This window comes from Falco biarmicus, chromosome 4, assembly GCF_023638135.1.
Source record: "Falco biarmicus isolate bFalBia1 chromosome 4, bFalBia1.pri, whole genome shotgun sequence".
NCBI lineage: Eukaryota > Metazoa > Chordata > Aves > Falconiformes > Falconidae > Falco > Falco biarmicus.
This window is the reverse complement of record NC_079291.1, coordinates 104844420-104858812: the sequence shown is the minus strand read 5'-3', so window position 1 is coordinate 104858812 and position 14393 is coordinate 104844420. Positions and strand designations below refer to the sequence as shown.

At 43.0% G+C, this 14393-nt stretch overlaps 1 protein-coding gene across 7 annotated transcripts in view; it reads left to right on the top strand.

Moving 5' to 3' along the window:
* FANCD2 (FA complementation group D2) overlaps nucleotides 1–14393 on the top strand; it is a 53459-nt gene that overhangs the window by 31680 nt on the left and 7386 nt on the right. For 6 of the 7 annotated variants that reach the window (XM_056334976.1, XM_056334972.1, XM_056334974.1 and 3 more), the window contains exons 28-37: nucleotides 1654–1763; nucleotides 3270–3416; nucleotides 4550–4666; nucleotides 5528–5656; nucleotides 5852–5967; nucleotides 7518–7631; nucleotides 8170–8297; nucleotides 10329–10428; nucleotides 12831–12953; nucleotides 13782–13875. In XM_056334976.1, the coding sequence (XP_056190951.1) occupies nucleotides 1654–1763; nucleotides 3270–3416; nucleotides 4550–4666; nucleotides 5528–5656; nucleotides 5852–5967; nucleotides 7518–7631; nucleotides 8170–8297; nucleotides 10329–10428; nucleotides 12831–12953; nucleotides 13782–13875 (1178 nt within the window). Of the gene's footprint in view, nucleotides 1–1653; nucleotides 1764–3269; nucleotides 3417–4549; nucleotides 4667–5527; nucleotides 5657–5851; nucleotides 5968–7517; nucleotides 7632–8169; nucleotides 8298–10328; nucleotides 10429–11188; nucleotides 11253–12830; nucleotides 12954–13781; nucleotides 13876–14393 lie in introns of those variants that run through there. The other variant, XM_056334977.1, reaches the window with a different exon arrangement.

The window sequence follows — 14393 nt, the reverse complement described above, 5'->3', positions numbered from 1 at the left end:
TGGCTATTTACTTTTTGCTGGGTTAGTTTTTTTGCTGTTTTAACAAGTTGACTGCTTAACCAGTGGTCAGTCTTCCTGAGTCAGTGCAAGGCAAGTTTCAGGTGTGTGTGGCTGGGAACATGAGAAAAAGGTAGGAGGAGGAACAGGACTACCCCTGAGCAATTAGATCAGCTCAAGCACTGTCATAAAATCTAGCCTAAGACTATTCCTCAAAGGAAAGGGAACAAGGAGCTCCTCAGGAGAGACATAACATACCAAATTCACTTTCCAGTCTCACTCAGAGGGTTTATTTATTATGACATGGAAGACCTCCTCCTGCCTGACTCTGTTCTTCCAAAGATAATGCAGTGAAAGATGCAGCTTCATTGGTACTGTCTCACTTCATCTATGGCTGGGCCCTGGAAAGGATCACAGAGAAACAAAAGCAGAAGTCTCTGATGCTCATCAGCATAGCAGTTATAAAATGGCAGATGAAATTGTATGCCAAATGTTGCACTTGTTGGGGATTTCCCCGAGCATTCCCTTCTCCAGGTTGTTTATAAAGTTGAATAAAACTAGTTCCTGGAGGTTTAAATGGCTGATTCCATCTGAAAAGTCCACGTTAAGTATTACCCTTTGCTGCTTCTCCTATAGCAAGCTGTCAGTCCAAGAAAGCACTATTCCACTTCAGTTCCTTAATAGTTTCTGGTGTAAAACCTTTTCACAGTCTTTTTGGAAATATAAATCTCTTCTGGCTAATAGGTCCCTTTTATTCCAGCGATACCAACATGCTGGCAGGCTGGTGATGCAAGGTTTTCCTTTGCAGAAGCCCTGCTGGCTTCTCCCCAACAGACTGTATGTCCATATGCTCAGTGATCTTATTTTTCTATCGTAGACAGCTCTGCCATTTTCCTAGTGATGGAGGATAGACTCACCAGTCTTTAATTCTCTGGATTCTTATTCGTTCCCTTTTTATTAAGAGGAATTATGTTCACAAGCTATTGGCCCTCTGGCACCGTGGCCAGCAGTTCTGAAATGTTGTATCTGAATTCTGCTGGGGACCTTTTGTGAATGTCACCTGGCCTTGGTGGCCTGTTAGCTGTCTGTTTGGTCTAATACATCATGTGCAGTTACTTGAAATCAATGTAGTTTCTTTGATCTCTCTGCTACGTAGCGTGTCAAGTATGAGAATTTCCCTACCATTGTCAGCAGTGAAGACTCTTGCAAGGCATTCATTGAGTTACTCTGCTGTTGGCTTGGCATCCCTAGAAGTCCTTTCTGTAGTTGTGTCTTACCTTCCTTTTCCAGGTCCTCTTCCTTTCTCAATACTGTGTCTGAGGAGGAAACATTGCATTTTGGTTCAAGAATTTTTTAAGATGACGTCCCACTCATTTTTGCAATCACTTCATAATGTTTAAACTACAGCAAGAACAGTGACGCTCACTTTAATTCCTTACTGTGATTTTATAAAAGAGAAGCTGGTTGTGGGGGAGCCCCAAATGCATTTGACTCTTTTGGACTGTGATCCTGGCTATGGATGGCACACAACCTGTGCATGCTCCATGCTTTCTTAGGACTGATCAAAGTACAGCCTGTGCCATTTCCCTGGCTGCAAATGCTGTCTATCGTTAAGTGCAGTGCAGCCTTTTTTCTGAAGTTGCTTTTATCTTTAAGGAAAGAAAAAAAAGACTGATGGCAGCAAAGCCGGCTCTGCAGATCGTTCTCCAGCAGATGACAGTTCTGAGGGAAATCAACCTGATGCTGAACTCTCTGAGCTGGAGAAGGTAGGTGTATAACCCTGAGGACTTGCAAGAAAGACAGACTATGGAAGATGGTATAGAAGCATAAACAAAAGCTTTGAGAGAGGGATTGTTAATTTCAACTTAATAGAAAGTGGTTCAGTTCTGCTTTCTGACACCTGGCTCCCACCTGAAATCTCAAAATTGCTGGACAGGCCAGCCACTCTCCAGAAGGCACTGTGGCTCAGGGCAGTGTGAATGTGCAGGATTATCAATAATACTATTAGTTACTCTCTGGTTAAGACTATGGAAAGTTTCTATCTTAAGCCAGTGTCTCATCTCAAATTACTGCAATAACATGCCATTCCTATACTCAGGTCAGAAATTGTGAGATGTATCTGGAAAATACAAACCTTAGTAAGGATCATGTATCTCCCACTGATTCTACTCTGCTTCAATCACGGGTGCTCATTTTGCAATTTTCCTTGAGGTATTTAATCAATGTGTTGTGTTCATGGTAAGGCCTGTTTAAAATTATCCATTTTCATCACATGCTAAGAACCATTTCCCAAACCTATAACTAATGAATTATTGGGTTTTATTTCTTGTTCATCTGAATAACCTCTTATGGTATTGTCATCATGCCTGGAACGCAAGATGTGTGGTAGCTGAAAGAGAAATCAGGGAAGTGTGCCTAAGCTTTGGTCTCAGCATCCTGGGGGCTGGGATCTCATAAGCATCCCACAAGGCTTCACTTCTGCCACTGCTGCTAATAAATGTTATTCAGAGTCCATTTTATCCATTTTAGCCAGGCAAATATGATTTTACTTCCCTGCTATTGTACAGATCTGATAACTGAGTCAGATACGGTAACAAAGTCACTGAAGTTACAGAGAATAATCAAAGTCTCTAATGGTTCTGGGAAGGAATGTATCTAATATTTTTAACTAGTTTACTATTACACATACATACATACATATATATATATATGTATATATAAATAAACTAATTACCTAGAGTACCGGCTCCAGACTAAGCCTTAGATACTGTGCCACGCCTGGGACAGCAGAATACAGAAATCCTGTTGTGAGCCGTGTGTAACGTACACCAGCTCCCACAACAAGATAGTGTGGAGTGAATCTCTAAGAACTGAGATTGTCAATCACAGGCAGCAGAGCATCCCATAGTTTGCCATCCTGGTATTTATCAAAGGTAAAAACATCTGCTGTCATCTTTCATGGTGCTTATGGTGCAATTCCGGAATGGGTTTCACAATGGCCACTGATTCACAGAAAGGAGATAGCAAAGCTTATTCCAGTTTCCCAAGTATTTTTTTTTTCTAGAAAATTATTAGTGACTTGTACGGTCCAAAATGAAAATGCTTCTGATTCTATGTGCTTGTCTCTCTGCTAGCTACCATGAGTTATTCTTAGTCTTTTTTTCAACCTGACACAAGATTTAGAAATCTGCATGAAAGAAATAGCTTTATTTGAGTTAGAAAGTCTTATAGTCTTGCAGGTTGCAACCTTAATTCTGCCATTTACTTTTTAGACTGCTGCTGAGAGAGAGGCAGGAAATCCTCTGGCATGGCTGCAGAGCTATCGACCATACTTCCGGGAGTTAGACCTTGAAGTGTTTACTGTACTCCACTGTGGGCTGCTGACAAAGTCTGTCTTGGATGCAGAGATGCATACAGAGGTGAATAGAACAGCATAAAACCATATGGATAAGGCTTTGTGTAGCTACCTCCCTCAGAGGTCTTGGCCCTTTCTGTTCCATTAAAATGGACAGAAGATTGATGTTAAGATATGTTGGTCTGGGGCTGTGAGCTAGGTGCCAAGAGAGAATTTGCCCTGAAAGACACCAAAGTACTTCAAGGCACTGAGATAAGAGGACTTTCCTGAGAACAGCAGAGGTGTAGTGTAACAATGTTAAAACCAAATATAAACGTTGCATAAAAGGAACAAAGATACAGCATAACATGTTTAGACCTAATGGAAAGAAAGGGGCTTTCGTATTGAATACTGCTGAGCCCTAGGATGTTAAATACACTAAAAGGTGGCTTGCCTTTTAGAAAGAACCTGTGACATTTAAGTAAAGCCCATGTTGCAAAAAGGCAAGTGTCTCCAGGCATCAGCAGATCAGAAACTCAGCACAAGTGTGGGACTGGTGTCATGGATCTGCCTGCAGTGGGCAGGGACCTGTTCATCATCTGGGATTTTATATAAAACTACATTGCTATGGATGTGGAAAGCAGAAGTGTTTAATTTCGTTACACTCTTTGTAGACAGGCTGTGTCGATCTGGAGTCTGATTTTGTTAGGCTACAGTAAGATTCATAAAATGCGAAAAGGCCATGGCAGGCTGGAGTACAGCCTGGCCTGCTCCAAGGACAGCTGTGTGTGCAGGTCACAGGCCAACTGGAAGATTGTTTGACAAGTCTCTTGGGCTATGTGGTGTTATTTTAAATTACTTTGACTATTGCTCAGCTGGTGAATTTTGTGATTCTTTGGGCTTAAACCTGTCTTTATCCTTAGAGGCTTATTTTCAATGTCGGTGTATATAAATCAGTTCTCTCTCAGTAGTAAAGCGTTACTGACATTGCCTCAGCTATGTTCAGAGCACCAGGTTTTCTTCATGCTTTGAGTAACCAGAACCAGTGCCCCATACCTGCAATGGGGGAGGCATAAAACCCTAACATCTACTAAATAGGTCCCTGGCTGAGGTTAACTAAGCCGGGAGTCGTAACTGGAAATGGAGGGGGGCGAACATGGGCTTCAAGGCACTACAGTTATGTCTGGGACCTGGGATTCAGCATTCTTGTAATTGTAGGCTTGTGAAGTTGTGCAGCTGGGGCCTGCTGAACTCTGCTTCCTTCTGGATGACCTGTGCTGGAAGCTGGAACACGTGCTGACCCCGGGCTCCACCAGGAGAGTGCCCTTTCCAAAGGCAAGTACAGCAGCAGCCAGTGGGTCTAGACCTGGGCTGAGGCATCAGTGGTCTCCAGGCCTTTCCCGAGAGAAATGTTTTTCAGAATTATTTTCACCTAACAGTTAAATGGAAGTCTGACTGTGTGTCAGAGCAGCACTTGCTCTTTCAAAAGTCTTCTGTACCACTTCCCTCGCTGAAGTGTTTGCAGCATCTGGCTCTCTACATGTCTCAGGGAAGGGTATATAACTGAGGGAAAGCCTTGTAGCCTCAAAACTCAAGTGACCGTTTTCCCAGCCCTCCCTGGGGAGATTGGCTCTGCTGTTCAAGAAGCAGCTCAGGTTAGGCAGACCAGGTAGCTGCTGCATCCAACAGAAGTTATCGCATCTGTGTTTCTGCTTTTTCTGCAGTCCTTAGAAGAACACCCTGAGCGCAGTGACTCCTTGCATTTCTGTCTGATGCCTTCAGGAGGAAAATAAACGTGTGGCTCGTTGCATTAAACTATGAGAAATACACTACAACCTGATGGACTCTATCATATTCTGAGTTCTTTCTTGTCTTTTGAACTTAAATCCTATGTGCAGAGACTGCCTTCTTTTAGAGTAAAATATTGGACTCCATGATCTTAAAGGTCTTTTCCAACCTAAATTATTCTATGATTCCATAAAAGAGCTGCGCGTCACATCAGTTTTATTCTTTTCATTGAATGTCATCCACTTGTTGGTGCTGGTTGTTCAGCAGAAGCCAATTTTCTTACTCTGTGGCCCTTCCTGACAGAGTGTATGACTTCAGGAATTGCACTGCTCAGAAGTCTAAGAGGTGATACTTGATGTGAAGTTATTCTCGAGTAAGGCTGACCTTAATCTTTCGCATTTGCTGCAGGAAAGAAGCTACAAGGATATTGGCTTTTCCCACCTGTGTCAGAGATCTCCCAAGGAAGTTGCTATGTGTGTAGTCAAGCTACTAAAGCCATTGTGTAATCACATGGAGAACATGCACAACTACTTCCAGGTCAGCGGGCAGCAATTCTTACTCAAAAAACTGTTGAGTTTTGTCACCTCTAAAGGTATTTTTACTTTTGTTTGTGGGGAAGAGAGTCGCTTTGTTTTCTTCACGTTTTTCAATGTGGAATTTACAGAAATGAATTCTTGTGCCATTGTCTTTCCCTGGAATAGCATCTAATGCATTATTTGTTCTGTATTAAAGGCAGTTACACAAAATCGGGATGTGGGAGATGAACCAGGAGTTAACATCCAGGAGCACCAGCTGATGTCCTTTTGTTACCAACAGCTGTTGCTAACTTTTCGCTCCCTATTTGCTTGGTGAGTTTAAACAAAGAAGTACTTGGTCACCTAAATGAGCAAAGTCCATTTATTGCTTCCCCTTCTTGCTTCTTTTCTTTAAAGTGTTTCTACTTAGCAAATGGCCTGCCAGCATGCAGAACAACACACTGCAGTGGCTGGAGACTTTTAAGGGCTTTATAGTTATGTCAAGCTTCATTGCCTGATCCTGAGTTGAACTAAAACTGTAGGTGATGCACTGAACTGGATAGAATTCAATGTGCTTTTGGAGCAAGGCAAGCATAAGTGGCATGCTGGCACACCTCGTTGTGCAGCTCCCATTCTGCCTAGGGATCTTGGAGTTTCTTACCCAGTAAGTCCCCTCATCCTTTGCTAAGTTGTCACTGCCTGAATCCCGAGCAATGAATTTCTTTTGCCGATGGGAAAGGAGGAGTGTGTACTTCATTAAAGGAAAGCTTGTGCTGCTGATGTGCTCAGACTGGATTCAGAAATGTCAAACAACAATGCTTGCGCCGCGTGGATTTGACCTCTGCATCTGCTAATATAATCCAGGATTGCACCATAGAAGTTTTTTCTGAACCCTAATTTAGATCTGTGTGTGGAAAGCGTTTTATCTTTGTTGTACTTCAAACACAGTAGTAACTGTGCAAAAAGTGTTTGAGGTCTGAGGTTTGCCTCTCCCATTGGCCACTACTGGATCCTCAGGGACCCTGATCCACTTCTGACTATTCCCAGATTTGTCATTTTCTCATCAGTCAGTATGAATGTTGGTTGTTCCTGAGTCTGTCTATATTGTAAACCAAAGAACCTCATCTGCTTTGTAACCACAGGCAGCTCAAGATCAGTTTTGCTGTTCGGTTTGGATAGACTCTAACATAATTCTGTTTTGCTTGGGTCAGGCAGCTGTATATTGGGGTGAGCTGTCCAGCCACTTTAGTCCAACAACTAAAGTACAACTCTTTTCACATATGTTTAGTCAAGCCCTCTTATGCTACCAATAGTTAATTAACTTGCGTGTTAAAGGTGCACTTGAGCGTTACCATTATCAAGTTCACGTGTTCAGTCTAGAATGTGGATACATTTGAGGATTTCCAGAATGCCTGCCCTCACTGAATGATTTCGCAGACACTGGTAGTGCAAAGAATTGATGAAGATCTCTAGTTTACCTCCCTGTTAGGTTCCTTCCTACCTGTTGTTCAAGAGGTTACCAGCCACCATCACTGCACTTGCACAGCAACTGTCATTACACATCCTCTTCTTTTCAGGTCTGCATAGCATGGTTGTAGTGTATATGGACCTCCACTTATGTGAAATGGCCTGTCCCCACCAAGCAAGATGTACAGTCTGACTGAAAAGTTAATAATTGTGTGTGCACAAGGTTTTCCATTCCCATTTAGTTTTCAGGTTTTTGTGTGCCCTTGTAACATTCATATTGCGGGGGTCTTCTTGCATATCCAACCTCTTTATTTTTCTTGTTGCAAAAAATATGCCCAGATATGCTTTTGCATCTGATACCTCTCTTCCTTCTAGTCTGATGATGAACTGGATTTATCTTTTTTCCCTCCCTTCAGGAATGGCTTTTCTCGGCAGGAAAATACTGACTTGCTAAGGTCAGCTCTCCAGGTCCTTGCAGACAGGCTAAAGCCAGGAGAGACAGAGTTTCTTCTTCTTGAGGAGCTGATAAGGTAGAATCAGTATTTCCCAAGCTCTGAAAGGGATGAATTTCTAGCCATTTCCCCTGTTTTTCGTGGGCATTATGGGTTAATGTGTGTTTGGGAGCTCTCACGGAGACCACGCTAGCTTCAAACAGAGCTTTGTATTTAATTGAACAGCAGATCAGTCAAACCTAATGAAAAGGAGCTACTGGATTAAAAAATATGCATTAATCTATGGATCTCATTTGCTTGTATGCTATTTGAGATGAGAAGATGAGTAGGATTCACAGAAGGAATTAATATGTTTCAGGTGGTTAAAATGCTTAGAGGAATACTAGGCAAAAGCAGTATATAAAGACGTTGCTGGACTTAGAGTAACTGGGGCTTGAGAAAACTTTCTCAGTGACTGTATTTTTATCTACTAGTGGTTGACTACCCCTTCTTCAGAAGGGCACTGTCACAGGCAAAATAGTAGGCTAGGATCTAATACTTCCTTTTTATTGATGTGTTTCTAGGCGATTTCCCTGTCCTCATTGTTTTTACCTTTTCCCTTTCCTGTCATCCCCAGTGAGAGTTTTCACTACCTACTGAATTTCCAGCAGAGTGTTCCCAGCTTCTACTGTGCATTCATTCTCACTCAGCTCCTGATTGCTATTGCTGAGAAACCAATGGCTGGCTGGAAGAAAGAGAAAATGGGTAATGTGTGAAGAACCTCTAATTTCAGATCAGTCTTTGTGCTGTCCTTTGCCTGTAAATCTTGGGTTCTATCTCAGGAGTGCATCTTTTGAGGGAGAGATTTCCTTTGGTATCCTAGTAATCTGACTGGGTAAACAGTCCTAGCTGTTAATAAAAGGAACAGCAGTAAATATATTGGAACCTCTTTGCTGTTTTGCTGTGCCTCAGTCACATGCAGGAAGGCAGACTCCAGCTCTCTTAGCTGGTGTTTTTAAAAACAAAGCCTCACAGCTTTTAAGAGTTCTAAGAACAAGCCTGATATCAAATGATTAATAAAATTGAATGTATTGTTAGTAGTTTAATTCTAAAACAATTAGAACAAATGGGTAGTTAATATTTAATTCCGGCTACAAGCATTTTTGTATGTCCTGTTCAGTGCTTTGTCAAGCGGTAGCAAATCCTTTTGTTTAAAAGAACTTCAAGGTTACAAGCAAAAAGGAATTTCAAAAGAAAACACTCCCACAGGATAAGATGAGCTGACTGGAGGCTCACCGTACAAAATGAGCTCAATAAAACTAGGGGAAAGATAATTTTGAACTCATCAGAAAGTCAGCAAAACTAGAGGAGAGGTAATTCCAGCAGAGGGAGATCGCAACCATGAAACCCTCTGACTCCAAAGAAAGTAAGAACTGAGCCTGGGAGCTAATTAACATAAGATGTGATAAAATTACTTAACCAATAGGGAACTGAATACTAAATAATGAAGGAATGTTGTAATAACTTGTAACTAATGAAGACTGACTTCTTTGTTTGCTAAAATGTATAAATAGTGTAAAGTTTTCTCAGTCGGAGAGCTAGTTTTTGTGGATTACCACCTAGCTCCCTACTTTGCACAAACTAGAATAACAGAAAGGAGTACCTTGACTTGGTGTGTGAACTGGTGCCGTGCACGGAGTAATGGACCTGCTTACGGGACAACAAGGCTGCTGTTCAATTTTGGTACTAGTTAAATCACTGATTATGGAGGTGATCATAGACTGAATCCCATGTAGCTTCCTAGTGCAAGTACAGATGTCTGTGACAGCTCATTTCCAAAAACTATGGAAATGAACTGCAAATATGGCTGTTACTTCAGGGCAGAGAGAGGGAAACCTATATATTCTTAACCCCATGCAACAGGCATTTTCAATTAAGAGAGCTCTTCTCATGCATTAGGACCCATTCTGTAAGAGGAACAGCATTCAAGCAGATAAGGCGTAGACACTCTTGCAGGGAATATACAGGCAAACTAGTTGGTTTCCAGTTTGTCACACACTGGAATAAAGACTCCAGAAGGTCACCTCTCAGCCTTATCTTGTACTAAGACACCTCTAGAATTTGTCCTTCTGAGATCCCCATAGCCAGTCAGGATTTTAAGTTCCCTACTTCTAGATTATTTTGCTGTTTAAACAGTCCCACGTTGGGAGAATTGCCTTCTGAGTGTGGCTGGGGCAAAAAATTTAACTAATAATTTCCTAGTTTTAAACATTTCTGCAAGAGACAAGTAGATTTGTTAGCAGTTTTAAGAAACTGGTAAAATATAAACTTGCCTGTTCACATTTTTTATTATTATAGCACTGTGGCCAAAAAGTCAAGTCACTTGTTATTGGAATTTCATTTCTAGAAATGCATGCCCTATGGGTTGCATATTGCCTAATTAAAAACAGACAGTGGGCACACTGTAGAAGCTACTGAACAAATAAAGCTTAACATAAGTTTGTCAGGGAGAAATGGCCAGAGATGGATCACTGTTCTGCTGTGAACAGGTATTCATCCTGTTCAGCAGATCTAGAAGCACACTGGATGTGTGCATGTATTTGTTGTCACGATGCATGTTCTTGTGGCCTTACTGCTTTTTAGGACAAACGTATTTCTGACTTACTAAAGTTCAGGCATGTGGAGAGGTAGCAATGTTGTGATCTTCAAAAAACCCATTTGGACAAACTGCCTTTATATGAAAGAAGGAATTTTCTCGGTTTCTTCCTTCAGTAAGTTATCCCTTGTCTTTTACAGCTTCACTAGCAAAGCAGTTCCTCTGCCAGTCGTGGGTGAAGCCCAGTGGAGACAGAGAGAAGGGCAGCCAGTTCAACAGTGCACTGCATACTCTGCTCTGGTAAGGCTCAAGCCATTGTCTCCAGCATGCGGAGACACTCGTGTTCTAATAATTACTGTCGCTGCGGAGGAATGACCCCTTTCAGTCATAACCCTCGTACTTACACAGTTTGGCCTAAAGCACTGTTTCTACAGCATTGAACGTGAGTGATAGGAAGAATTCTGTTAGCCATTGGCCATAGAAGCATGTTTGGACCTCATATTTGCTAGACCATAGCCTGTCAGTATACATCAACACATCTATACACATATGTGTGTGTACATACACATATAACTGTGGATATGGACCAAAGTGTCTGGTGGTTGTGTTTTGGGGTTTTTTTCATTAAACTGAAAGCAAATCAGCTCTCACTAAAGGAGAGCAGGACTGAATATTAGGTGAAATGCAGTCACAGAATCACAGGATGGTTAAGGTTGGAAGGGACCTCTGGAGGTCACCTTGTTCCAATGCTCCTGCTCTGGCAGGTGGCCTAGAGCAGGTTGCCCGGGACCATGCTGGGCACAACCCTCTAAGCTTGGCTGTTCAGCCAGTTTTCAATCCATCTCCCTGTCTGCTTATCCAGCCCCTACTTCAGCAGCTGCTCTGTGAGGATCTTACAGGAAACAGTGTTGAAAGCCTTACAAGTCAAGGTAGACAATATCCACTACTCTCCCCTCATCTACAAGCCAGTAGTTTCATTGAAGCTTACCAGGCTGCTCGGACTTGACTTCCCCTTGGTGAATCCATGCTGACTACTCCCAACCACCTTTTTGTTCTTCAGGTTCCTGGAGATGGTTTCCAGGTTAGTTGTTCTACTGCCTTCCCAATGATCAAGGTGTGGCTGACTGGCCTGTAGTTCCCTGGGTCATTTCTCCTGCCCTTCCTGAAGACAGGAGTGATGTTTGCTTTCCTCCAGCCCCCAGACACCTTTCCCAATCACCATGATCATTCAAAGATAACTGAGACTTCCCTCACAATGACATCAGCCACCTCCCTCAGCACTCAGGGCCTATGGACTTAGGTATGTCCTGTTTGCTGAGCTGTTTTCTAACCTGATCCTCTTCCACAAAGTCTTCCTTGCTCCAAACTTACCCTGCTCTGAGGCATGGGATTTCTGGAGGCCAGTTTTGCTAGTAAAGACTGAAGTGATGAAGGTGTTCAGTCCCTTAACCTTTTCCTCAGCCTTTTCCATGTCCTGTGTCTTTGGGCCCCTGCCCCGTTCACCAGTGAACCCACACTTTCCCTAGTCTTCTCTTTGCTACTCATGTAGAAAAAGAAACCCTTCTTGCTGCCCTTGACACCCCTCCCCACATTCAAGAGATTCAACTCCCCGAGGACTTTGGCTTTCCTAACCACATCTCTGCAAGTCTGGACAGTCTCTATATTCCTCTCAGGTTACCCATCTCTGCTGCCACCTTCTGTATACTCCCTTTGTGTGTTTTGCTAGGAACTGCATCTTCATCCATGCAGGCCTCCTGGCATTTTTGTTTGACTTCCTGCTCTTTGGGTTGGGCTGTTCTTGAGGTTGGACGAGGTAATCCTTAAATATCAACGAGCTTTCTTGGACCTTCCCTGTGGGCCCCTGCCCCATGGCAAGAAGATCCATGAAGAGGCCAAAGTCTGCCCTCCTTAAGTCCAGGGTTATGATCTTGCTGTTTATCCTGCCTTCTCCTCTCAAGATCCTGAGCTCCATCATCTCATGGTCACTGCAGCCAAGGCTGCCTTCAACCTTCCCATGCCCAAAGAGACCTTCCTTGTTTTTAGTTGTGAGGTCCGGCAGAGCACCTTTCCTCATCAGCTCCTCTATCACTTCTCTCAGGAAGTTGCCATTGATGCTCTCCAGGAACCTCCTGGATTGCTTACGCCCTCCAGTGTTGTCCTTCCAGCAGGTATCATGATGATTGGTCCCCCATGAGGACCAGGGCCTGCAAACATGGGGTACTTCCAGCTGTCTGTAGAAGGCTTCATTTACTTGTTGTTCCTGATCCAGATGGCCTATAGCAGACACCTGCTACGATGTCATGCTGTGATGTCACCCATACTGGTTGGCTCTTTCATCCTTACCCATAAGCTCTCAGTTGGCTTATCACCCATCCTCAGGCAGAGCTCCATGCATGCCAGCTGTTCTCTCACATAAAAGGGCAACTCCCGCTCCTCTTCTTCCCAGCCTGCCCTTCCTAAATACAAGAATGAGGAAATATTAAATCCAGGTATGTTTCAGGTCATGGTAGCTTTTAATGACGTTACTGCGACAGTTCTAAGTATTGCTTTGGATTTCCTAATCGTAATCCTATGATTGCCTTTGGCATAAGAATGAGCTTGACAGTTCTAGGCCACATGTTGCAGGTAGGGCAGTGTTTCAAGAACTTGATGTGTTACTCTGCATAACATTTTCTGATGAGCTAAGCTGGTTTTGGATTTAGTGTCTACCTGGAGCATGCAGATAACATCTTGAAAGCTATAGAAGAAATCTCCAGTGTTGGTGTTCCTGAACTGATCAACTCTGCCAAAGATGGATGTTCTTCTACTTATCCTACACTAAGCAGGTAATTATATCAATAGAAACTTTGAATTTCATGAGATGCATAATGGCAATTTCTGCTTTTTAGTATTCAATTTTCTTATTTTGTGGCCTATGGTTTCATGTTAGTACTGCTGTGGACTGCTCTGGGCATTGGTAAACACTTTTTTGGAAGTACACAACGGGTTAGTAAATGGCTAGCTTTACGTCAGGGTGGAATGTCCTTGTGCATTAACACGATGTTGAGTTTATTATTTATAAGCCATTTTAATTGGAGAACAAACTGCTGTCCATCGTCAGGTATGTTACCTCTTTCTGTGCTGCTGTGGTGGTATAAAGCGCTCCAAAAGTCAGCCTCGGAGGCCTGGGGTGGCTGTAGGCAGTCCTGGCTGGTATGCAGTGTGCAAAAGCACACTTAGGGCGTTTCTGCTCCTAGCACAGGAGTTTTGGAGGCATGGATTCAAGATGTTGCTGCTGCTACCAAGGGAATTTGGAAGAACGGTTTATGCAGGGATGGCCAAAGTTTCTGCACTTTGGAACTACCAAAATCGTCCTGAAAGCTGCAAACCTTTCACTGTGCATCCCCAGAGCTACAAAGAAGTTGGTGGTGTCTTATGTGTGGTTCATACTGGGGAAGTGGCAGTGACTTCCCAGGATTCTCCATCTGTCTGAGCGATGGGGCTGGGCTATACATGCTTGTGAGTCCTAGGGTCAATCTCCTGTGATTTCCTGTTGAGAAAGATGCCCAGCAGGGTAACCTTCAAGCTGTCCACATTGTTCTGGGGACAAGAAGCAAGAAGCCTATCTGGATGCTCAGAGTCAGCTTTTAGTTTTACTCTCACTTTCTCCACAGGCAGACGTTCCCGGTTTTTTTCAGAGTAATGATGGCTCAGCTAGAGAGTTCAGTGAAAAGCATCCCAGCTGGGAAACCATCAGACTCAAGTGAGGTAGGAAAATAGATGCACTGGACTCTGAGGGGAGGAAGACATAAGTTAAACTGTACAGTACAGTAAAGATGTATAAATTGGAAAGGAAATCTACTTCTGAACTTTGTATAGGAAATGCAGTCAGACAGCTTCATTCATCAGCTAATACTGCTATACATATATGTGTATGGTAACGTATAAGTGGCATCCTTTTTTTCGTGTTTGTACCATAACAAAAATCCAGTAAATCTAGCAGAAACTATAACCAGAAAATGGGTAGTAATTGGCAAAATGCTAAGCTGTGCAGTTGGCCTGCACACCTGTGTGGGAGCACAAAATTATTTTGCAATCAAGAGCTGCTCTGAGAGCAAGGAACGGTGTTAACTCTTAGCGTTTTAAGCCATGCGGGCACTGATCAGGCTGGAATTGCCATTAAGTGGTTTGCTGTGATAAATCTGCCTGTGGGGAAGTTTTGTTCCAAACAATTCTTTGGGTACAGCAAACACTGAGAGAGCATCCAGCAAGGTGAGAGGAGATAA